The sequence below is a fragment of the Haemaphysalis longicornis genome, unplaced genomic scaffold (genome assembly GCF_048455015.1).
Source record: "Haemaphysalis longicornis isolate Haplotype H1 unplaced genomic scaffold, Haemaphysalis longicornis Haplotype H1 scaffold_9, whole genome shotgun sequence".
Classification (NCBI taxonomy): Eukaryota; Metazoa; Arthropoda; class Arachnida; order Ixodida; family Ixodidae; genus Haemaphysalis; species Haemaphysalis longicornis.
In genome coordinates this window covers 159,946,491-159,971,947 of record NW_027526460.1, presented here as the reverse complement: position 1 = coordinate 159,971,947, position 25,457 = coordinate 159,946,491, and the positions used below count along the sequence as shown (strand labels likewise).

Below are 25,457 nucleotides of genomic sequence, written 5' to 3'. Positions count from 1 at the left end.
TCCGAAACCGAGAGCCCTGTCCGCCGCAAACGCGTAGTGGGCTCGGGCGCAGAGCCTACTGAAAACGAGGACGTGGAATTTAGCAGCGCCGACGAGGAGAGTGAAATGGAGTCGGAAGGGAAGGGAAAGTAAACAAGCGCGCGTGCATCTTCTGCTGAACCATGTTTTTAAACCGTCAGTTAATAAAGTTTATTCCACTCCATAATAAAGTTTATTCCACTCCATTTTAAACCGTCAGTCCGCATTTTTCCTCACCGCCGTTTTTTGGGCACTATTCGGCTGTAAACAGACTCCCCCCAAACACACTGAACATGGGCTATTCCCTAACAATCGCAACCTTTAACTGCCGCGGATTGACGAGGCCTCCTAAGCAGGACGAAGTAATTGAGTTATCCCACTCAAAGAATATTGACATTTTGGGTCTGCAGGAGACCTATTTCCACCGAGCAGGGCAGATTAGGCAGTTCGACAGCAATTTTGGCACCAGATCTCTCTGGAGTTTCGGGGGGACGGGCTCTCGTGGCGTTGGCATTGTTTTGATGCCGCGATACACGGGCTCGATCCTTCGTCACTCCCGTGACTCTGACGGCCGCTTGCTCTCGATCGACCTAGACTGTGGCACGTGCATCGTGAATGTTTACGCCCCTAACACTAGGCCGTCCGCACCATAAAGGGATTTTTTCAAGGCGCTCGACTCCTATCTCGTAGACCCGTCGCGTCTTGTTTTGGTAGGAGATTTTAACTGCACGTTATTCGCGTCCGATCGCGTATCGCACCGCGGTGTACCTCGGCGCCAAGAGCCTGGAAGTGGGTGCACGGTGCTTCGGGAGTTGGTAGACGAGCTGGGGCTGGTCGATGCCTGGTCATTACTTCGGCAGGGCCAGTCAGGAATGACTTGGACCGGCCGGGGCGTACAGAGCAGGCTCGATCGGTTCTATGTCTCTCCATCGCTAGCCCCGCGCCTGCATTCCATTTGGAAGGTCGCCTCGGCGCTTTCCGATCATCAGTTTGTTGCGTTGCGACTCGCGGATCCCGACTTCGTGCCATCCTCGCGAGGGCCTTGGCGTCTCAACCCGCGACTGCCCGAGAACCCACGCGTTGTGGTGCAGGTAGAACACCTCGCGACCGATATTTCGGTGGGCCTTGATGCGGAGCGGTGGGATGACTTTAAAAATAAAGTGCGCGAGTGTCTCAGGGCCTGGGGCAAGCGGCTGGCACAGGAGGAGCGCGCGGCGATTCAAGTCGTGTCAGACGCGATCCTCCTGCTCTCGTCGCCTGTTTCCTGCGGCCCTGGGGTAGCCGCTGCACTTGTTGAGCTTCGAAGGGAGCATCGCCGCCTCCTTCGTATCCGATGGGATGGCGCTATCGCTCGCGCCGAACGTTGGGAATTGGAAACTTGGTGTTCGCGAAGTATATTGAGGCGTAGGCTTGCGCGATCCAATCCGGCGCTTTCGTCTGTAATCGATCCGCATTCAGGAGCTGTTGTGAGCACGCCAGACGCTGTTTTGGACGCAGCGCGCCGGTTTTACGTTAACCTATACACGGCGGAGGCAGTAACACCTGAACTGCTTCCCCTAGAAGGGCCACAGGACCCACCCGTCGTGAGCGATAACCCTATTACCGAGGGCGAACTATTCGAAGCACTCCGAACATCAAAACGCAATCGTAGCCCAGGTTCGGATGGTCTACCTCCCGAGTTTTACCTAAAGTTTTGGGAGCAGTTAAAGCAGCCTTTCACAGCCCTTGTGAATGGGCTGCTGAGTGGTGCGGTTTTGTCAGCGTCTCAAAGGGAGGGGCTAATCACTCTCCTGTGTAAGGATGAGTCGAGGAGCTCCGATCTGCGAGCCTGGCGCCCCATCACGCAGCTCAATTGTGATTACAAGTTAATTGTCAAGTGCCTTGCCACAAGGCTCACTGCTGACATAGATGCAATAGTCGGTCCGTACCAGGCGTGCTGCGTGCCATTTCGTTCGGCGCAGCTGCACGGCTTTGCTCTCAGAGACTTGCTAGAATGGGCCAATAATAAAAATCTTTCCGGTTTGCTTTGTAGCTTTGATCAGGAGAAGGCTTTCAATAGAGTTAGCCACGAGTATATTTTCCAAACTCTTGCCAAAGCGGGCCTAGCAGATAACCTTCAGAAAATGGTTCGCGCTTTATACAATGGGCCAACATCCGCGCTTTCCATCCACGGCCGCGTCTCAGATAGTTTTTCGATCAATCGCGGGTAAGGCAGGGCTGTCCTCTTAGCCCTGTCCTGTATGTTTTGGCTATTGAACCGCTTCTACAGAGACAAGCGTCCGATCCACGCATAGGTAGTTTTCCGCTGCCGCCAGGTGCCCCTCGCGTCCCCATTTTCGCCTACTCTGATGACCTGACGATCGTCGTTCCAGACGAGAGCTCTCTTTGCTCCGCGCTGAACGTGATCGAAGGGTACGGCCGGGCCAGTGGGGCGCGGCTCAACACCGCCAAGTGTTCGGTGATGTACCTTCGGGATGCACCACCGCAACCAAAACGTGGGCTACCGGTGGTTTCGGATGTTAAGATCCTTGGTTATCGCTTCTCCGCTTCTGGTCCCGCCCCCAGCAACTGGCATGGCGCGTTAACGAAACTACAAATGAAGGCTCGTAATTTTGAAACCCTGCGCTGCCCAGTGACTGCTCGCGCCACGATCGCGCGGAATTTGCTGTTTACGCTGTTAAGCTACATCGCCTCAGTCATGACCGTGCCCGCGCGAACCAAACTGGAGGCGGAGCGCATCGTGTTTCGTTTCCTCTGGGGCGGCAAGCCGGACAGGGTCAAGAGGCAGATAGTACAGCTGCCCAGAAGCAAGGGAGGCCTCGGCCTCACCGATGTGGGAGTTCTAGCGACAGCGCTGCACGTGAAGTGGACGCAGGTGGCACTGGGCTGTGACATTCCGCTTACCAGTTGTCTCGCGTCCTATTTTCTTAGCACTCGTCTTGGTTTGTTTATGCAGAGCTCCATCCGCAATAACGTCGTTGGTACTGGTACTCCTTCGCTGTTTTATAACGGGGCAGCTAATGCCCTGTTTCGCCTCCAACAAGCGGTTCCCGATATCAACGTTTTCGCGTCGCCGCTGAAGGACCTGGCAGAGATACTGTCCCCCAGCCTCCCGCCTCACTTTGTCAGGGGCTACGAAGAATTCGCTGGGGGCCGACGAACGAAAGAAAATAGAAGTACGAACGGAAAGCGGAGAAGACGGCCCTGCAGCGTATACGACACCGCCACAGCTTACGCCGCCAACGCCTCCCCGAGACGCCGCCCGTGTTTATACGTACCATCACGCGGCCCCGAGCGGCGCCCGCGTTTATACGTGCTGTGTGCGTGTGGTTCGGATTTCGGACTCCCACTTGCGAGGGTAAACTGAACTTCGTGCGCAGAGAGTCGCCCCACCGCCGCGCATCGCGACGGACGTTCTCAGTGCTATTTCCCCGACCCCATAACGCAATGTAATCAGTTTTCCTGTCATTAAACAGTTTAATCTCTTTCCAAGACAAGTCCTTACTAAAACCGGCCACTCTTACATGGCGCAGCCGACAGGACCAGGATTTGAGGCCACGGAACGAACGGACGAGGAGACGAACGACGCGGACGAACTGCACCACGACTACGAGAGTGCGGCACGCGGACGAGGGGCAACGACGGACTCCACGTCAACGGTGATCGACCGGCTCCTGACTTCAACGAAACGCGACGTCCTGTGTTCAGCGAAGAAGCAGCAGTTGGTGAACGAACTACGATCACGAAGGCTCCCTTGCTCTGGCCGTAAGGACGACATCGTCTCGCGTCTCCTAGAGGACAGCGAAAAACGTCGCCAGCTCTCCAAACGATCGAATGTGCCAACGATACTTCAGGTTGCCTACGACGACAAATGGCAGACGAACCTGCAAGCGGCGCTATTCGAGAACGGGAGGCTGCGCGAAGAACGAGAACGTCTTCGGAGACAACTGGCGAGAGTCGGCCACACGTTTCCCACGGTGCCGGAGCCAGCGGCAAGCCTTCAACGATACGACGCACACCTTGGTCCGGAGACGCGCAGCACGCACAACAGCACGCACACGAACGAAACGACGCATGCAAAACGGTGCACCGCCCGCTCACTGGACCTCTCCCAGGTGATCGCCATGATTACGGAAACGCAAGCGAAGGTCAGTGAATTCCTGGCGAGATCGCGAACAACCGCTGCTCTGACACCGAGCCAACCGACGAGCTACATCACCCACGCACAGGTCTTCCCGGCAACAAGCAGCGAGACGCGCAACGTAAGCAGCGCGCACAAGCCAGAACGCAGCACGTACCTGGCACTAGCTCCTCCGGTCCAGACCTCGCCCACGAACGGTACCGTACCCGAATTGGTGGAGCTTACGAACGAAACGCTCAGAGCGCGGAACGCAACCGAGCCAGTACCTACATTTTCCGCACATGCTGTCCCGGCCCCAGTCCACGCAACCAACGACAACGCACCCGGATTGGTGGACATGGCCCCGACGAACGAGACGCAAACTACACGAAACGCATCCGAGGTGACGAACGACATCGTGCCTGGATTGGTGGAGCTCACCACCACAGCCGAAACGAACAGCGCACGGAACGCACCCGAGCTGGTACGCACGACAACCATCGCACCCGCTGTTCCAGTCCAGGTACCGCCGACGAACGACACCGTACCCAGACCAGAGGCGCTGACCACGACCAACGAAACGCCCGACGCACGGAACACGACCAAGCCAGCACGCACGGAGGAAACGCTATTCATGACACCCTCCGGTCCCGCTGCTGCCTTCCGGACTTGGCCAGCGAACGTAACAACCGCAGGAACAAACCTTGCCACGAGAAACGAAACGCCAAGCGCACGTGGTTCAACCCAGCCGGAACGTACGAGCTCTCCGGCACCCGCTGCTCCAGCCCGAGTTCACCCAACTAACGACACCGCACTCGCGCAGGTGAACCCGTCTACGAGCAACTACGCACCCAGCGCACGCGGCACGTTCGAGCCGGAACGTACAAGTTCCCCGGCCCCCGCTGCTCCGATCGAGACTCATCCGACAAACACCACCATGGTACAGGAGGATGCAGCCGTGAGCGTACGGGCACCAGGCAAACGAGACGCCATCGAGCCTACTTGCACGAGAGGAATGCCTACCGCACCACTTTCGAAACAACCGGCAAGTGACCAGAGCTTTAGCGACGACATGGACACGGCGAGAACCACAACGAACGAGACCGACCCAGACAAAGGCATTGAATGCCGTACCCAGGAAGCCAGGCCTACGACGCCAAAGATTGTGGGACCGAATGGACGAGGCGAACTACGCCCATTTTCCCACAACAGCTTCGCTTCCGAGGGCAACCACGGCGAAGGCGAGCAAGGAGTCGCAACGAATTTGTCCGATCAGCCGCGCCACTTCACGACAACGCCGTGCCACCGCAGGCTGAACGAAAGGACAAACGGCTCCCGAACCGTACGAAACGCACACCTCGAGCAAAACAACGCCCTCAACGCACCGAACTCCGCGACTTTCACGCAACGCATCTCGCCACCAGACGAAACGCACGCCAACGTTCCCACGCGCATCAAACCCGCAAGAAGCTACACAGACTCAATCGCCGACGGAAGCGACGTGACCAACGCAACGCCGTAAGTGCTCCCAAGTTCACGTCCGACGAAACGAATCCCACGGTACGCAAAAAATCAAGTCAGTTTGAAATTCGCCGACCACTCAACGAAGTTTATCCGGAGCAACGAAAAAAAAAATGCCAGCATCGAGCAAGTGCGCAAACCCGGCAAACGTTCGTGCACAGTTGCGTCTCTGGATACGAACGGACGTCAAACAAAGTGGACACTCGACCCACGATATGACGGTCCCTACGAAATCACGGACCCTGCTGGCGAAAACCTGGTGCGCATCAAGAGAATCGGAAATCTCGGAAGCCCAAGTGACAGAACTGTCAACGTGGAACAGTTGCGTCCATATTACGAGCGCATCAATTACCCCACAGAGCTCGCGGATAGCTCCATCGGGCGCCAACTCGGTGAAGGACCTGGGGACAGATCCTTCTAAAGGGAGGTCGTGTCAGAGGCTACGAAGAATTCGCTGGGGGCCGACGAACGAAAGAAAATAGAAGTACGAACGGAAAGCCGAGAAGACGGCCCTGCAGCGTATACGACACCGCCACAGCTTACGCCGCCAACACCTCCCCGAGACGCCGCCCGTGTTTATACGTACCATCACGCGGCCCCGAGCGGCGCCCGCGTTTATACGTGCTGTGTGCGTGTGGTTCGGATTTCGGACTCCCGCTTGCGAGGGTAAACTGAACTTCGTGCGCAGAGAGTCGCCCCACCGCCGCGCATCGCGACGGACGTTCTCAGTGCTATTTCCCCGACCCCATAACGCAATGTAATCAGTTTTCTTGTCATTAAACAGTTTAATCTCTTTCCAAGACAAGTCCTTACTAAAACCGGCCACTCTGACAACTTGAAGCAGTACACGCTCGTAAACTGGAATCCAAAATGGAAATTAATTCTGGCAGACTTTGTAGAACCCCGCAGGGCATCCTTCCAATGGCTTTTTGCGCGCGGGAGCCTCCTTTTCTACACTAGACGCACTCGTGCACCTGTAGGATTGGTTCCGGCGCACTGCAGGGCACTTTGTTTGTTCTCTGGGGCGGCCGAGTCCACGATGCACATCTTTTTGGAGTGCGCAATTCCGCAGGCGCTCTTACGCAAAGTAGCCCAAATATTTGATGTTCCTGGTATCCCATACGAGACAGTGCGGTTCCTAAACCCACTCATGCGCGCAGCAATCAATCAGTTCGTCTTGCTCCTGGTAGAATGTTCATATCAAGTATGGCTGGCCCGCTGCGCTGTCACTCACTCTGAGCGGCGGCCAGGCCTCCATGAAATACTTGCAAAAGTGCGGAAAGAGGTCTGGTTTCACCTGCAAAGAGAGCAGCGGCGGCTTGGGGCCCAAGGCTTCATCTCCACTTGGTGTTCACCGGCAGTAATTTTCGAGGAGGCTGGGGGAAAAATTTCTGTCACATTCTAATGCTTCTCCTTTTTTGCAGATTGACACCATGTAAGTATCGCGGTAGTAATGGTTTTTCCCCTTTCGTACAGAAATGAAGAGACGGCAGACCATCGCCCCCCTATGCCCAGGGGTAAGGGCCGCCACTCAGAAAAAAAATATACTCCCCTTCGGGGGGGGGCGCTTACACTGAGTGGCGTTGAGTGATGATGGTTGGCTGGGTTCTGTAGCCCTGGGGTGCGGCACTCATGTACCAAACCCTCCACCATCTGACAACGGTAAGGTTCATCAAATTTGTTTTGTTATTATAAAATTGAACCTACAAGAAGATTAATTTGTCAGTGATTATTGGAGAAGCTTCATGCACGATTAACAAGAAAAAATGTTACCCTTTTTGGTTGATTTTGGCTTCGAGACAAAAAGAAGCCATATGGCTATCTAAGCCAAGTAGGCGAGGAACGTCGCTAGCGACGGCCCGCGACTGCAACCACAGATTTCCCTCTGGTATACATTAGTTTGAAACTTATGGTGCGAACACACTCTTAGACCGGCGCTCCTTGGTTCCCGTTGGCGCCCATACGCGGCGCAGCGATGCAGTTCGGCCACCGCTCCCGTGCTCCCTTTACTTCTGCGCGGACCTGTATATGGAGATCACTTACGTGAATTGAATGATTGTGGCAATGACAAGGTCAGGGGTGGCGATTATGATTATCGCGATTATGCTGCTTCTGCTGCTGATGATGATCATGATTATGATGCGGGTGTGAGAGGGCGTGGGCACCTTGATCTCCACCATGGTCGCTGGGTAGCCCATGTATCCGGCACTGATCTCGTCCACAGGTGGCGTGCACACGATGCCACACGACTCGGTCATCCCGTAGCTGTTGCGCAGGCACAGCAGGTCTTCGAACACCCCCGACACGGCCTCGGCCAGCAGGGGAGAGATAATGTCGCCTCCCACATTGATCCTCCGTACACCACGAAGGCGAGTGCCGCGCCGCCGCATCTCCCCCACGATCTGCCGTAGCCGCATCGGAAAGCTGGACAACGTAGTCACCTGCACCGATTCCCAAAAAGGAGGTCCGCTGTGGGCCGCCACCAAAAAAACCAACTCTAACTACCTCCGCTAACGTGTAGCCAGTTGTCGAACAGACTTCAAACGCGCCATTTTTCTTGTTAGCTAATAGAGGCCATTCAGGTTCACTACAACGTAGAATGAACGTGTTTATGGGAAACAATCATTTTTAGTGACCCGTTATCATGTGTATGACTATAACCAAGGTCTCCAACGTTACATATAGACGTCGGGAATCGCACTTCAATTTCTCTGACTAGCTCCATGCTTTTCACGACAGCTTATACCAAACAATGAAGGGAGCTCACACTAACGCGTAAGACTTGAAGGTAGCGAAGCTGTACGCAACCTTCACGACCATCACGACGGTTTAAGTCCACGATTGCAGCCGATTTATTTCTTCTTCGCGGCCGCAACGACCTTTACTTCATTGTTGCTATAACTGTGAGCTTCTTTCATTTTTTTGGAAGTGATAATCATTGAACATCCCATTGGGCGGGGCGGGGATAGGGGGGTGGGGGCGTGCGCTATGACGTGTCTTTTTCGTTCCGAGCAAGTGTTGCCACGATTACGGCGAACGCTGGAGTTTTGTTTTTGGCCAGTCTTGGCAAATCTCCCTCAGTGATGATGCTTGGCTTGACAAACGTGCGCCGGGGACGCTGGGCGGTCACCGCGAGGCACGAAAACACGCGCGCGCGCTCACGTCCGTGCTTATCAAGTGTCCGCGAGAAAACGTCATCTACACCAACCGGAAATGACGACGCCCTTCACCGGCCCTTCTGAAGCTGGAACGGGTGGTCTCGCTGACATCGACAGTACGGCAGAGAAGGAAGAGGGGGTACGAGACTTCAGCAAGCCGAAAACCTGCGCTGTATAGTTCGTCCTCCCCGGTCAGTAGGTGCACCCACCGAGATTAGTCGGTTTTCGTGTGCGGCGCCATACGGGCAGTTGCACTAATGTTTGCCGCCCGAGCAGCAGCGCCGTTTTACACAGCATGGCTGTGTGGGGTGTAATTTTTAACGCGATAACATTACTAGGCTCATTCTGCGATTTCTCCGTGAGAGCTAGCCGTCCGCTATCAAAAGTTCCATCATGCGTCCACGGAAGTACGTCATCGCTTCCAAACTTTAAGTACGAATGAGGCAGCCAGGTGCGAGGGCTCGCCTGAATCTGGAATAAGACGCGGCGGCAAATGTAGAGTGCTACTGAGAAGGACCATGGTACTGCGAAGGAAACTAAACAAAGAGTAGAATGGATGCGTGAAGGTCTTTCATAGCCCAGCGAGCAGTCGCATGCTCGGCAGACACCATCACCAGCAGTGTCCTATTACACCAGAGCGCCCCTTCCACGATAAGATGCTGGCAGCCAACATTGTGTCACCTAACTAAACAAAAGAAAACTATCAACACCTGCTCTCGCAAACCAGGCCTGGCTATGAGCAGTAACAGACTAAAACGTGCCCTGATAAGACGGAATACACAGCATATGGCGTCTAAGTACACAAATTTTCAGCTTACTTTGCTGCTTCCCGCGACCCTATGACCGCCTTTGTCTGGCGAACAATGGGTGGCGCCACGCCACCATGATGCGAATCACCCTAAGTATGTCAGTATGTCATCCCCAAGAAGAGTCACGTAAAAATGTCAGGCATGGCCCCACAAAGAAACGGCAGTGCCGATCTCACAATCGCCAGTATACAGAAAAGATTTACCCATTCGCCCACTTTTTGAAGCTCTTACCCTGGGAAAAGGCAGCAATGAAAGAAAAAGAAAGGGTACGACTCATGCAGGCACTGATCATGAGCCGGATGTGGTACTGCCTGCCGTACCACAAACTTGCCAATACTGTAGAAAACCAAATTTGCACCGTCATCAGGACAGCTCGTAAGGCGGCCCTCAATTTTCTAATTTTTTCAGTCGTCGAAACGCCCCTCAAATCTGGTCTTTATAACATCTTTGAAGAAATCCGAGAATCCACTCTCTCAGGACGAAGGAAGTGCCGGGAAAAACAAAATTGTGCGGGCCATCCTATGTAAGAAAGGCACCCTTCTGGAGAAGAAACGACTGGATGTCATGGTGGGAAAGTCACCGATCCACATCCACTCTCCATAAAACCTCGCCCCCTACCAAAAAACACGCATCGAAACCTACACAAGGACGGGCGACAAGCCAGGATCAAATTCCCTTCAGGAAATATTCAAAACCCTCAAAGCACGGTACACACAGACGCCAGAATGTTTGAAAGTATGAAGGCAACAATTACCGTAGTGGACTAATCTTTGGGACTGCAGGACCATCCTACACGCACTAATGGAATAAGCGGACAGTCGAGCCATACCTTTGGCAATCCGCCTAGCAAAGTTATCGAATGACTTGAAACATCATTACAGACACTCAAGACCACTTTCTACTATTGGCGGCCGGCAGAACGTCAAAACGCTTTGAAGAGACGTCGCATCAGCGAAGACTGCCACTCTACACACCACGAAAAATATGGACGTTTCCTCATTCTACCCCTAGGAACCCCATCCTTCTCCAAGCGACACGGGGATCTCAACAGCGAAGAATCTTTAACTGGGCAGGATACAAACTGACACATTTATCCACTAATCTAAATAGCCGACCATGTTTGGTGAGAGACGTCTGACATAAGGTAAAAACGTAATAAATGAGGCGGAAGCATCTACTATTCCAAGCGTCTACTTTTTCCAACGCAACCGGGTCATACCCAATTATACGCTAAGGGAAGAGCAAGTCAAACATTATATATTTCACTTCTATCGAGCCATGTTTAACAAAACACACATTCAATACACACTCAAAAAACCCCAACACAAAGCACTAAAGATTCAATTGCAAACAACCGGTAAACAATCAAACCTCAAACTAAATATCTCAAACACAGCTTGAAGCAAAACCCCCAAAGTCTCTACAGTGAAGTTCTACACAATTAGTTCGAATCTACTCATTCCATCACCCTCTAGGTGATCTCTCTAGTATCACAACTCCCTAGTTGTGTCCTGTGACTGCGTACCCATTGGACTGGCCTACCCGGGTCGTCGGCGCTGACGTGTCGCACCCTTGCGTATCCGCGACCGGGTGGTAGCCTCCCTCGTCTTGCTTTGATGCCGGCGTTAGATGCGCGCGGTCACTCCTTGGACGGCGTGCTTCCTCGGTGGCTACCCCCTGGTAGCCGCTACCGCTGGAGGTCCTTGATGCCGGCGTTCGACGCGCGCGGTCATCCCTTGGGCGGCGTGCTTCCTCGGTGGCTACCCCCTCGTAACCGCTGCCGCTGGAGGTCCTTGATGCCGGCGTTCGACGCGCGGGGTCATCCCTTGGGCGGCGTGTTTCGTCGGGGGCTACCCCCTGGTAGCCGGGAGGTCCCAGGTAGGCTCGGCACGAACGTAGCCCTTCGGGGCCGTCGAGACGAAGGTAGACGGAGCGTGGACGTTGGCCGCAGGTGCCCGACCGCTGGCGCTGGGGCCACAAAGACACAGGTTTGTGGTGCGCCTAGGATACTGCAGCCGATGCGACGTCGGCCCGTTCCCGCCCAGGCTTGGCAGGCATAGTCGTTGGCCTGGCCACGTCGCTCTGGTTCGTTCCGTGAAGCTCACGTGCTCCTGCCGCCTCCTGGTTTCTTTCCTCTCGGTTTCTGGCCTCCCGTTTCTCCTTGTGCGCCCCGCTTTTATCCCCTCTGGGCTCTCTCGTGGCGCACTCTCATTGGCTTCTTGCCTTTTCCATGTCCATAACTGGCCATCACGCCACTGGTCTCCTGTGCGGCGTTCTCTGATTGGATGACCAGCGCGCTGCCATATTTTACCATGATACCTCGGCATTTAGGCGCTGGCATTCCCCTATTGGTGCGCTTGTGGCGCGCACTTCAAATTTTCGTTCGATTGCTCCTTTCTTTCATTTTTGGGGGGGTTGGGGGGCTTCCGTGCATCTAATCTTCGGGGGTGCCCTGACACATGACACCCGCCACCTAAAGATGACTGTGAGCTCATTTTGAGGGAAGGGGAACTTCGAAGTCTGGACCCCAGATGCAGCACTATAGACCTTGCGTTCAGCCCTTACAGCTCCCTAATATTTTTTTTCACCTTTTTTTTCGAACTCCCCCTATTGTCGATTCATTAAAAGATCTCTATCTATCTATCTATCTATCTATCTATCTATCTATCTATCTATCTATCTATCTATCTATCTATCTATCTATCTATCTATCTATCTGTCTGTCTGTCTGTCTGTCTGTCTGTCTGTCTGTCTGTCTGTTTGTCTGTCTGTCTGTCTGTCTGTCTGTCTGTCTGTCTGTCTGTCTGTCTGTCTGATTTAGCAAAAAAATTCAAAGGTTCAGCCTGGCCACAAAACTACACAATAAACACTTGTAAACACTTTCACTGTCGCCTTCTTGCTCCAGCTGACCAACACCTCGCAGCAGCCACCTTCTGCGCCCACATTCAGCCCTGTTGCGAAGACCGTCCTCGCCGTACTCAAGATTAGTCCGCCCAAGCCATTCGTCTGCCGGGTACCCCCTCATCGACCGGGGAGTTGCACTGGATCACACTGGCCTCCGCGTACGTGCCGGCGGGACCAGAAAGCGATTGGCGGCAGGAAGCCCCGTTCCGTGCGTGCATCACGTTCTCCACGCTTGGAGCTGGTGTCGTCTGAACAGCATGCTGGCCAGCAGTTGCGCCGTCGGGGCGGGATCTCCGAATTAAAACGTGGCGGTCGCTGTGGACCACACGGTTGCGACCTTTACGCTCGACATTACCGACGACGGGTAACTCTACGTCCACCGTAAAAACATGCAGGGGAGGATTTCAGCGCACAAGTGCAAACTTTCTCTTTACGTCGATTGCCATTGATGCGTGGGATCCGCCATTTCTTCCCTAGTATTGACCAATGAAGCGACACTTCAATAGTACGGGTTCTTGGGCAAGTTGGTGTGACGACTTTGACGAATTCATAGCTCATAGAACGAGGACATGAAAAACGATACACAACACAGCGCTATGTTGTGTGTTCTCTTTCTTGTCCTCGTTCTTTGCGCTGCGAATTCGTCAAGACCGACACTTCAATGCTGGCCTATCAAAACTCAGGACAGGCGCTCCAGGCACTGGGAGTTAATTGCCGCCCGTTTACTAAAGTCCGAGCTTCCACCGAACTCAGATTTAACGAGAGTGGAAGGCTCTGAGCGGAACCCGAACAGTACAATGTGCGAGAAAAACGTTGCTCTTGGTTTCGCTCTTCGCGGTGATCTTCAATGCTTCGGGAGCATGAATTATGTATTCAGCAGCTTGGTTCGCAAAAAGACCCTCCCCTCCACACGATAGAATAATTCTATCCCGTCACACACCTGAATACATCAATGTAGATGTCCTCTGCAACCTTTTTAGCCACCTTAATGAACCATGCCGATCCTTTCTGGCCGCTTGTATGCATTGTCACATACATATTCAAGAAAACTTCTTATAAGCCGTTGCATCGATGAAACAATGTTAAAAAACAGAAGTATCCTCAAGGGTTTCATACAGAGGGAAAACAGCACTAAAAACATTGAAGAAAGGCCGCCCAATAAAGAGATGTTGCCACGTACATCACTAAATGGGGCGACACTAAATCTGCCTCCCCAGTAGAAGTGTCTGGTCGTATCGTGCTATCGTGCCGCTGTTAACTTACCTTGTACCTGTCTACATAGTCGACGATCTGTTCGAACGTCAAAGCTGGGCTCACGATCAGGCACGTGGAGCCGACACAAGCTGCGACCATAGTGAACAGGAAGCCCGAAGGTTGCGTGATTGGGTTCCATGCTAGCAGCACGTCCTCGTCATTGGTGCTCACGTGGGACCTTTCAGAAAGAAAAACAGAAAAAACAGGTTCCAGCTGCGTTGAGTGCTCATTCCGGAGCTTCAGTGCCAAGCTTGCCGTCGCATATGAAATCTAGGGAACTTTTCATGGCTCTCTACTGTAAACACTCCAGAGTGCGGCGTTGGTCTTGTCGGTGCGTGATGCCGCGTTACCGGCCACGCGTTACCCTAGATACCCCGACTCCGGACGAGCCACGATGACAAGCCGTGCTCGTAAAGTGTCCCCCACTTAAACCGTGCACCCACGGTTGGGATCGAACCCACGCTTCCCGAAAACGCCTAGGCTGGCAGAATTGGGAGGGCATAGGGCGCGCTAATCAGAAAGCGAAAATTGGGTCCCCACTCAGGGTGCGTTTTTTTCTCCCCTCTCTGTCCGAGCGTTTAAAAAATCGTTTAAGAACGAACTCCGTTGTGCTTTTTTTTTTGTTATAGGTTGCAGGCTTTACTGTGCGCATTCAACCAACCAGCCCGTCATTTTTAACAACATGAACCTAGAAGTATAGCGACGGCTCTGCTCTGGCAGCCTTGTGCAAAAGTTAGTGTAAGAGGGTTTCCAGTCACTCGACTGCTCTAAACAGGCATTAACATGCAATCCACAGCCCAGAGTTCAGGAGAAGGACCCCTGTGGGCCGAGGTATCAGAGCTGAGATAGAACCTCATTGTAGAAGAACGTCTCAGGTGTAATATATAAGCACTAGTAAAGTGGACCTGACCAGTCGTGATGTCAGTGAGGGGGAACTCCGAAATTATTTTTCGGCGTGCTCGCGGGTCGCAAGCTTTGCGGAAACCAAGATCTCGCATAGATTGGTCAGTCCTGCACCGAGTCTTATGTCACATGGAGAATGTGTAGGTACACGGGTTCTATCCCGGCCGCGGTGGCTTCCTTTCAGATGGAAGTGAACAGCGAAAACGCCCATGCATCGAGATTTGGGCGCGCTTTAAAGATCCCCTGCATTTGGTCACAATTAATCTGGAGGCCCCACTACGGTGCTCCTTAGTGTAACTACATAAGGTTATAGAGTACCATGACTGAGGCACGCAAGCCAGCAAAGGCGTTCATTTTGGAGTTTATCAGTGTTGCGAGATTGCCGCTTCTACGACATCACCGCCAACATCTACCGGTTCGTTTAAATACACTGGCGAAGATGCAGCAAAGCGGCATCTTCGGAAACACTTCTGCTGCGGAAATTCTGCTACACGCGTTATCTTCAATTCGTGCTCGAAACGTCAGTCACACGCAGCCACAGAGCACGGAGGACAAGCTAAGTTCAATAGGCTTCAACAACATGGCGGGGCCCATGAACTATCTCAGTGTAAACAAATGTCACGTGATGCGAACTTACCAATGAACAGAGCGACGGCACGGAACAATAGGAGAAAAGTGTGCCCATAGTACTCTGTACCCTTATCTGGTGACAATAGCGCGCCTCACAGCCCAGGTTTAGTTTCAGCGCCTGGAACCCACTGCTAGAAAAACAGCGCGAATAGCTGGGGTGAATTAGAGGACAACCACAAGCGCTGAAGAACAACTAAGGAACATTTTATTCGTAGTGACAATATATAGGAACGCACCGGCGTAATGTCATGACGGTGCGAGAAGGAAAGGCGAAGGGAAAGAACTAAAAACAGCACGTATATGTAAAGAAAACACTGATTATGTAAGAACACACCAACATTCTTTCTCTTTAACTGCCAGGGTACGCTATCTCCCGCTGAAGGAGTCCCACCGAGGGCGAACTCGCAATCAATCCCCCTGATGCCAATAACCAGTCCCTGGTATATTTCTCAGCCTCGGGCATCTCGGTCTTGTTTCAAGACGCCTGTTTCATTGGCAGCAGCGCCACCGGCGCTAGGTTTCAATGCTCTGAAGCCAGCACTTGTGTGTTACAGGAGGGGCACCCGTGTGACGTCGGCAGTTTTCTGTCGCAATTTTTTAGATGCGACGCATCTCTTGCTCTCGGGCTTGTCCCTCCTGCGTCGTCGTCGCGGCGTCCGTCCGCATCCCTCCTCCGTTCTTCTCTCCCACAGCTGTGTGCAACACTCTCACTCCGGCTCATTAGCATACCACAGCTGGCGCGCTTGTTTGGCGCGCGCTTCGCTGCGTTAACAACTGTTCCGGTGCACGCAAGTGCGCGCATGCGCGACTCTCCTCCGTTGTGTCCTCTCCTTCAATCGCTGTGAATATAAAGCGGGTATCGCGCCGCGACGGTTCACTGAAGTGAACCGTCGCGGCGCGATACCCGCGGCGCTCGCTCTCGCACTGAAGTGACCTTGCTTTGACTACTTTGTTGAACCCCCCGATGCGTCGCATCACACCAGGGTTCCCTCGCGGAAAGATGGGCGTAATTTTCTTCAAGCTGCTGACAAGCAAAATCATCGGATTGCCTATCCTCAGTTCATCTTCGCCGCATGAAGCCGCCAGCAGCACTGCGTCCTCCCTGAAAGCTATAAGACTGATACTCGGAAGTACGGCCGCCACATTGGCAGCAGCGGCAGCGGCGCAAAGTTTCAATGCTCTTAAGCACGCATTTGTGTGTATTACAGGATAGTAACCATATCATTGCTGTGCTGCTTTCACTTTTGCTGTTGCTGCTGTTGCTGCTGCCACGGTGTGACACGCTCCCTGAGGAAACGTGTAGCGTGTGTGATGAAAAATGCGCTGATTTCACGAAAACTATAACATGCAGTAAATGTAGTTCTCGTTCTCATACCGGAAAGTGTCCTGGTGTGTCCGACACCCCAATAAAATTGAAGGGTGAAGCATATAAGCAAGCATGGCTATGCACGGCATGCCGGTGCTCAAAACCACGTTCACCGTCGGGAACGGTGGTTACTGAACCTGATGCGCAGGAAGGTATACGCGTGTGGTTGAAAGCAATTAATGATAAACTAGACCTATTGATACCCCTGAAAGAAACAGTTGAGAGCCTAGAAGATTCTGTTCACTTCATGAGCGAGCAGTACGATCAGCTTCTAGCACGCACAGATAAGAATGGGCGGGAGATCGCAGATATCAAAAGCAGACTCGACAAAATAGAGCCACGAGATGACGTCACCCGACTGACGGCCGAGGTTGGCCATTTGGAATGGCAAAGCCGCAAGCTAAACCTGGAATTTCACGGAGTTCAGCACTCAGAGGACGAAAATTTACTTTAAAAGATAAACCAGCTACAAAAGCCCAGCTTCCAGAAATTCTGCAGGATGACATTGCGGCGATCCACCGACTGCCAGCTAAGAAAGAAAAAAACACCTGGGATAATTTTTCGCTTTGCTAAACAAGTAACGCGAGGTGAATGGTGGCAAAACAGAAAAAACTGAGCACTGCAGACGACAGAGTGTTCGTGCAGGAACATTTACCCAGCAAACTCGAGCTGTTCTTTCCGATGCGACAAACTGGGCGAAGGTAAATGGTTTTAAGTTTGTGTGGCACAATAATGGAAGAATCCTGCTGCGCAAAGCAGAAGGTGAGAAGGCAGTGGCAATTTAAGTTCGTGTGACTTGGAGAGGCTACGGTAAGAAACACGTCAATTTCCTAGATTACATGCTGATAACCATGGCAGGCGCCAATGGTGAATGTTACGTACTGCCACACCACCTTAAAAATTACCTTGGACAAGCACATATGAAATCTCTAAAATGTTTTCACTTAAACGTACAGTCGGTAATTCATAAAGAATCAGAGCTTAGTGTCCTTTTTGAGCAGCTTGGAAACATATTTGTCATGATAATGCTCTCAGAAACATGGAGTACAGATGCAACAAATGTTTATCGCTTCCCTTCATACCAGACATTTTATGTCAATCGGGCTACTGGCCGTGGTGGTGGAGTTTGCCTCTTGGTAAAAAATAATTGCACGGGCGAGCTACTAGAAAAGTTTTGTATATCCACAAGCCACTTCGAGCTTATGTCGGTAAAGCTACAAAACATTCATCTTGCGGTTGGCTATCGACCTCCAAATGTGTCAGTGACACAGTTTTTAGAATATCTAGAAGGTTTCTTTGCATTCATAAACAACTCTCATTTTGATCGCATTTTTGGTGGTGACGTGAATATAAAGATGCTAAGTAATGATTTCTCAAAGGTTATATATGTTCTCTTAACCGCAAGTGGTCTTTCAAATGTCATTAATCTTCCAACCAGAGTGACACAAAGTACGCCGACACTAATCGACATTTTTGTTACAAATATGACACCAGAGAGGCTCAGAGCAGGCGTTATTATGGCTCGGTTGAGCGACCATTTGCCAATTTTTCTGTGCTGTGCCAAAAAATCCAAACCAAATAAAAATTTACCTGCAACTGTATTCCAGCGTGTTACACCGCAAGACGTTTCATCGTTTGTAGACGGAATGTCCAAAGTATCATGGGACAGTGTGACAAAAAAGTGGATGCTTGCGAAGCTTACGGAGAGCTATATACTATCCTCATACCCTCATATCCTCATGCCCTCACACCCTCATATCCTCATGCAGATTGTTTTCCTTTTGCACAAGTAAAACAAAACATAAAAATCCGTAAACCCTGAATAAGCCCCGATCTAGCAGTGAAAATACCAGAGAAAAACACAATGTACAGTAAGCTTGTCAAGAACAAAGACCCTAGGACACTGAAAAAATTTAGAACATTCCGCAATCGCTTAGATAGGGAGCTAAAAAAATCGCGAAAACAGTACTTCAATAATTTATTTTCTTCTTCTTCCAAAGCTACGAATGCTCTATGGGGAAATATGCCCTCATTGTTAAACTATAACGTTAGCACAGAGCCAGTGCATGAAATAAACAGTAATGGCATAACGTTTTCGTACAAAGCATTAGCCAATGCTTTTAATGACCATATTGTGACCGCCGCTAACCAATTGACCATAAATAATGATCTACATAACGTGAATCACAACAGTAACTCAGTTTTCCTCGACCCTGTCAGCGAAGCCGCAGTAAAAGAGGGAGTAAAAAGCCTTAAAGGGACAGACAACCGATTTTTAAGTGCGAATACACTTCTTAAGCGACCCTGAACCTGCGTCCACCGGCGATGTCCGCGCACGTGGAGATGGGCGCGCGCAGCCTGGCCGCTGACATGGCACATACCCACGTGGGGGATTGGCCAGGAATCTCATCGTCTTCCTTGGCAACGGGGGGGAGATGGGCGCGCGCTGCCTGGCCGCTGACATGGCACATACCCACGTGGGGGATTGGCCAAGAATCGGGCGTGAGAAGGGCTAATGCACCTGCTTAAAGGAGTACTGACACGAAATTTCAAAGCTGAGATCCGCTCTAGCAATCAAGTACAACGACAACACAAATAGGTGTCTGTGAATAAATGCATCTTTCTTTCTTTGTAGTTGTGTGTGTGTGTGTGTGATCTCTCTTTCGCGAACATTACCGAACCGCGCAAATTCAACTCGTGCATTCGCACTTTCACATTCTTCCCCTCGGGGAAATGCGGGGAATTTTTGTCGCGTATATGTTCTGTAGCTCATATGAAAGCCAGCGTTTTATATAGCCCGGTAACCACAAGCAATTTCTAAACAAATCGGCGGAAATAATTTTATTTTGGCAGCAAACTTCCTGAAATCGGAAGGGTGGCGGTTCGTAGTGTCGAAACTTGGCACTACAATATGTGTCCCTGTCACGTGACCTGCAATCCTAGCAGCTACTGTAACTGCTGAAACGTTTATTTACGTATTGAAAACCTTTTAACACAAGTATTTCTACAACCTTAAATTGTATATGTATTTCTAAACATTATTTTGAAAATTCTAAAGACACGCCGCCCGCTGCCGCTGGGTTGCTCTCAGTGTGGCTAACTGAGCCACCATGCCCAGAATCAACGGCAGCGTTCAGTAAACAGACCTAGTGAAGGAGCTATGACGATTCTGCCTGAGGCAGAGGCGTTTGTTCTGCCAAAATATTTGATTTCAGTTCCCAAATACACCAACGGCAGGTTAAAAAAAATAAAAACGGTGCACCCGGGGAGAATCGAACTTCCCACCACGGCCGCTGGATGAAAGGCGCACTGACGTGCGGCCGGCCGCGTGCCTCCAAAGCGGCGTGAGTGCGCCTAGAGCCAAATACTGCCACCGCGGCGCCACCGTTCCGGGACTGGTTGCGGTGGGCGCGGCCCGCAGGACGGCGCTTTCGGGCCGTTTATTTCGAAGCGTGGGCTTATCATCGGCGTTCCACGCTCCACATAAGGCATTTACCAGCTCTAATGTTGCGCCGGTTAAAAGACAAACACGATTAGCGGCGGCCGAGCTTCCTTTGGTCAAGATGGAAGTCAAATTCCGTTCTCAGCACCAGTACTACGCGCTGATAGTGTGCCTTCCGTCTCGCATTGTTGTGTCGTTGTGTCTTACATCGCCCGGCATGCTCTTTGTGACCTCACGCCCAACAGAGATTTACGTTTTGTCTGCAAGCTGCGACTGCAGAGAATATATTAAAATTTCGGACAAACAGAAGCAATGTTTTTGTGACGGCGCTTGTTATTTATGAGTGCCAACACTTCTCAATGTTTGAGGCATAACCAACTTTTATGTAGGTTTTTCCTCGTGCACTAAATAAAACACCACATTTCGTATTAATCTCACGGCACATATGACTTGATTACACGTTGTTCAGTTATGAAGTAATACTACTATCATAGCTATGTCGGCCCTTTTTTATTTTGACAATATGTATACATGCAGTTGAATGAAAAGCGCTTCAAGTTTCTACCTGATATTTTTACTGGTTCCCTGTAGCCTCGAAAAAAATTAAGGAGAGCAGATGGGATGTCCGGGTCGACAAAAAATTTAAAAAAATATTTGGCAATCTCGGCAAGCTAAATTTTTTCCCGGACACAAAATAGAAAAGCCAAATTGTACAGTAATTCAAAAAAATTGCCCACTCATGCGTAAGCATTCAAACACCGCTTTTCTATTTCACATTTTCTTCTTTTCTTTGCTATTTTAAACCAACAATCTATATCTTAAATATCATAAGTATTAATTTTTCTAACTGCGTGAATTACGCATTATTTGTGCAGATAAAAGGCATTCACTTCTTGCATTACGTAGAGATTATGCTTGGGTAGACAAAAAAGAAAGCTGTGAAAATTTTCCTATGCTACGAAGATTAATTCGAATTGAAGCGCAGTATGTTCACAGAGAAAAACTACCGCAACGTCTTTCGAGCGCGCTAATTTGAGCACATACTGGTGCTGCTCTAGGAGCCTGGCCGTTAGATTCAGGGATAAATGCATATGGGTTAAAATCGGCGATGAAATAACGGAGGAAATGTACCTAGCGCTAGTTCTCATCGCAAAGTTTGAAAAATGGTTAGCAGCTAGTAGAGTGGACCGTACGCACTGTCTCTTGAACACAGCACGGTGTATTTATTTTTCGTTCTATACAACCTCTGTAATCAAGTTTTGAGTAGCGCGTTTAAAAGCATTGTCGTGCCTGCGAAAATGAAACAACCCAAATCTCTATGCGCGGCAAGACATGATCGAGCCAGTATAGAGTATCAAAAGACACGCATAGCAAAATTTCTAGTCTTTTCAAATCCTTTTTCAACCATCCTATCGCGTGTCCTCGTTTTATGAGGTCGGCCAACATGTTTTTTGCAAAGAAGTATCTTTAAGGCAATCTTTAATCCGTCGCCGGCAACTATTCATCGCTCTCCCGTGTGTCGACGCCGCATTTTCCGAGAAAAGCTGACATTTTTGACATTTATGACGTATAAAGTCCCACCAAATACCTGCCGCTTGAACTGTAACTAATCAACTTGCGGCTTTAAACTGTGCAACGCGGTTTACGTGCTGTGTGTGAGACGTTTTCAGACAAAGCTAACCGGTGGTTTATTATCTTTTTGTCGAATATTATCGTTCTTAACAATGTTGTCGAATATGGAGCATCTTTTTAGATTTATATGGAAAATGTATTGCCTTATCTCATTCAAGAATTATTTTAACTTCTTGCTGCTTCAGTCACGGCCTGGCGGCTGGATCGAGCGACAGACTGGCAGTACATACATACATACGGACACAGAGTTTTCGCGGTTGAGTCGGTTGAGTAGCCCAGGAAGGACAACAACAGCTTTAAAACCCGTGCGCTGGCTGTGTCTCTCAGTTGGCGAAGCGCTCGCCTACGGGGACCGCCCCGCTCCGTCCCGAAACCAGTTCCTAGGGAGCCTACATGCGCCGCGCTTTCGTCGTTTAGGGTGGTGCCACTCTTTGACACAGCTCGTGCCGCCTTCCGCCGTCGGGCAGCGTTGCCAGCACACGTTGCCATAGCAACGGGGCCGATACGGCGCCATGTTGTTTCCCAGTCGGTTCACTGCCGTGTGTCTGTGACTCGCGGTGACTTTTGTTGACCACGGGAGGCTTTTCATACCCATGCCAGCTCGGTGAACGTGTTGGGAGTTGTATGAGCACCATAAATGTCCGGCTGTTGCGTTCCGCAATGTACGAACCATTTCAGAAAAGGCACACGGATGTTCCGCTTCCCGGCCAGCCCGAACCGAAGAAAGCGCTGGCTCGTTCAAGTGAAAAGGGACCGCTGGGAGCCCACTGCTGCTTCTCGTGTTTGCGCTGTGAGTATTGCACCTCGCTTCATGATTTTTGCACGCGTACTTGCAGCTATATTCTATTATTTAAGTGCTCTGCACCTGCAACGCTTTCAGCGAGCGTCGTCGTGTCCTCAACGTCTCCTCCGTCGCCGTTGCGCGCCGGTAGCGCAGGCCATGGCCTGTTTTGATGGCTTCCAGCGACGGCTGCACGTAGCCGAGCGGCAATTTAGCGTGCGAATGCAGCGTGCGCGCGAGTGGATTGTTTGCGTGGCTCGATTATGCCGGATTACGCATGCATAAAACGTGAAGGTTTAAAACCAAGCCTGGTTATAAAACATCCCCGAAAGGCCCGGACCGTTCACGCTTGTGACAGAAAAGGCGCGATTCTGGTCACTGCGACAAAAATTGGTTGATACCAAGCGACAAAAGCGATCGCTGGGTGACTGCGCAATCTTCGAACGCGCTGCAATTCAGAGTATTGTCTCTTCCCTCAGCTGCGTTCGGCAATCGACTTTGAAGCTGCCGTGTGCTGGATATTCATCGGGTCGCCGAAAAAATTGTCCCCTGCGTAGCTTGTGCTGATATTGCGCACGGGGGTGGAATATATGATTGATTCTTTTTTGCAACACTGCCAAACTGCGTATGAGGGGTCACTAAAGTCTGCGAAGATTTCTGTGGCGAACCGCCCAATAAAAATTCCCGTACTGCATTAGTTAGAGGGCATAATCAATTTCCATTCCAAAAGGTAAAAAAACGCGCGAGAGCAAGCATTCTGCCTCGCGAGCGAGTAATTCAAGTGCATTATGTGTTTTTCAAATATTGTTGTTAAGATTGACTTTTTTCTTCTAGGCACATTTTGAAGATTCAAGTTTTGAGCAGCATCGACAAGATACCGACAAGCAGCACCGACAGTAGCGCGGACAAGATACGCAGCTGCGATCAATTTTTTTATGTGAGGACACTTGAACGACTTGAGTGGTACATTCAAACGTAATTCAGGACTGTGCCTTTGTTAAGGACTCTATGCAACTTCATTGCCTTACAGTTGTAATAAAGAAAAATTTATGCCTTATTTGTATAATTTACATTAGAGTGTGTTCAAAAAAGCTGTGAAATATTTTCCTGCTAACATTTTCTTTTGCTGCACCTCAGTACTAGCCTGAAAAAGGCATTCAAAACCAAGAACACTGGTGTCCCTCCATTCATATGTTTTTATTCTCGACTAGTTTTTATTCTCGACTGATGTCATGTAATCTGAGATATATTTCCTCCTTGCCACCGAACTGACCTGCGAAAAATAATTGCACCGTAGCACGATTCTGCATGTGAAAAACAAGATACACCGGCTATGCGCCACATGAAGCTCCAGGCACGAAAAATCGCGCAGTCGCGCGCTTTTACGCACAGCTGGTGCCTCCAAAGGAGGCACTGGCAAGCCTTTACCAAGGACGTGAATGCCGCATTAAACGAAAGATCCCACGATCTCAACTGTGCCCAGCAGCAGTAAGTTTTTGGAAAGCTGCTTGGCGATAACCACGCACGATCGTTTCGAAGCAGGTCGTGCTAGAGATAGCCTGTTCCGCGCCACCGTAGGCGCGGCGCATGCCGGCTCCGTAGTCGGGCGGGCACTATATGGGGGAACAATATGGCGGCTCGTAAAGTTTGGCCGCCGTCACAGGCACCGTTAGGAAACCCTGGACTCTGCTGTCGCCACCATAAACGACGAAGGCGCGGCGCATGTAGGCTCCCTACCAGTCCCCGAACGATAGCGCCGCGAGGGAGTCAAGCGGCGGAAAACGTAAACACCGCCACTCACGCCCTCGCGCGTTGAATTCCGGGCGACGCGGCAGGCCGCACCATGTGTGCGCTCTCATCCAGCGGCCGTGTTCCCACCTCCCCAACCTGAAGCCAGATTCTACCTATCGTCTATCCCAACAGATGGCGCATTCGTGCACAATAGACCGTTGCATTAAAAATAACGGAACAGGAAAGCCTGCGATTCAAACTTTCTTAGCTGGGTACAAGTTTCCAAATATCGTTTTTCATTTCGCATACAGACAAAAGTATGTTGCCGAGCTACTCTATGTCCTGGTTGCCAGCATCATTTTTGAGAGGGACACATACGGCTCGCAGATCTAAAAATTTCTATTCAAAAAGTTATAGGGCATTATCAGCAAAACCGTTTCTCGTCAAGGTGCTTTAAGTGGTGCCCTTTCATTTGGGATAGAGAATATATACTCGACAAAAATCGGTTGTGTATCCCTTTAATAATAGCAGCGCTATTATTAAAGGGATACAGAATGCTCTGACAGATTGACAGAATGCTAGTTAAACCGATGAAACAACACGTCATTTCTTACCTTGTACCCTGCCTAAGCTATGTATTCAATTTATGCCTTGAACAAGTTGTATTTCCATACCAAATGCAAGTTTCTCATGTAAACCTACTTTATAAGAAAGGTGACAAGAACGATATGGGAAACTAAGGTGACAAGAACGATATGGGAAACTACCGGCCTATTTCCATACAACCTGTGTTGTCAAAAGTATTTGAAAAAATCATTCTCAAGCGTTTTTCGAATTTAGAACGGAAACATAACCTCATAACTGATAGTCAGTATGGTTTACGTAGAGGTTGTAGCACTGAGTCCGCACTTATTACGCAGAAAGAGTACATTTGAGACATTTCAGACAACATCGAAAAAGGAAATAACATAGGCATATTTGTTGATTTTTCAAGGGCCTGTGACCTTATTAACTATGACCTCCTCATCAGAACGCTGGAGAAATATGGTTTTCGGGATGCGGCTGCCTGAGTAATTCGCTCATACTTACAATATAGGCAACAAATTGTAGATATAGAGGGCTTTCACTCTGCCCCTTAGCAGTATCCTGTGGCGTGCCGCAGGGAGCATTCTAGGGCCTTTTTTTTTA

General features: G+C 50.6%; 1 protein-coding gene across 1 annotated transcript in view; it reads right to left on the bottom strand.

Annotated features, from left to right (window-relative positions):
• The window catches only part of LOC144151570 (uncharacterized), a 123,304-nt gene that overhangs the window by 50,868 nt on the left and 46,979 nt on the right, over positions 1–25,457 (bottom strand). Inside the window, exons 5-6 of the mRNA XM_077682671.1 lie at positions 13,794–13,962; positions 7,825–8,100 (exon numbers count right to left, since the gene is read on the bottom strand). Coding sequence (XP_077538797.1) covers positions 7,825–8,100; positions 13,794–13,962 — 445 coding nt within the window. The remainder of the gene's footprint in view (positions 1–7,824; positions 8,101–13,793; positions 13,963–25,457) is intronic.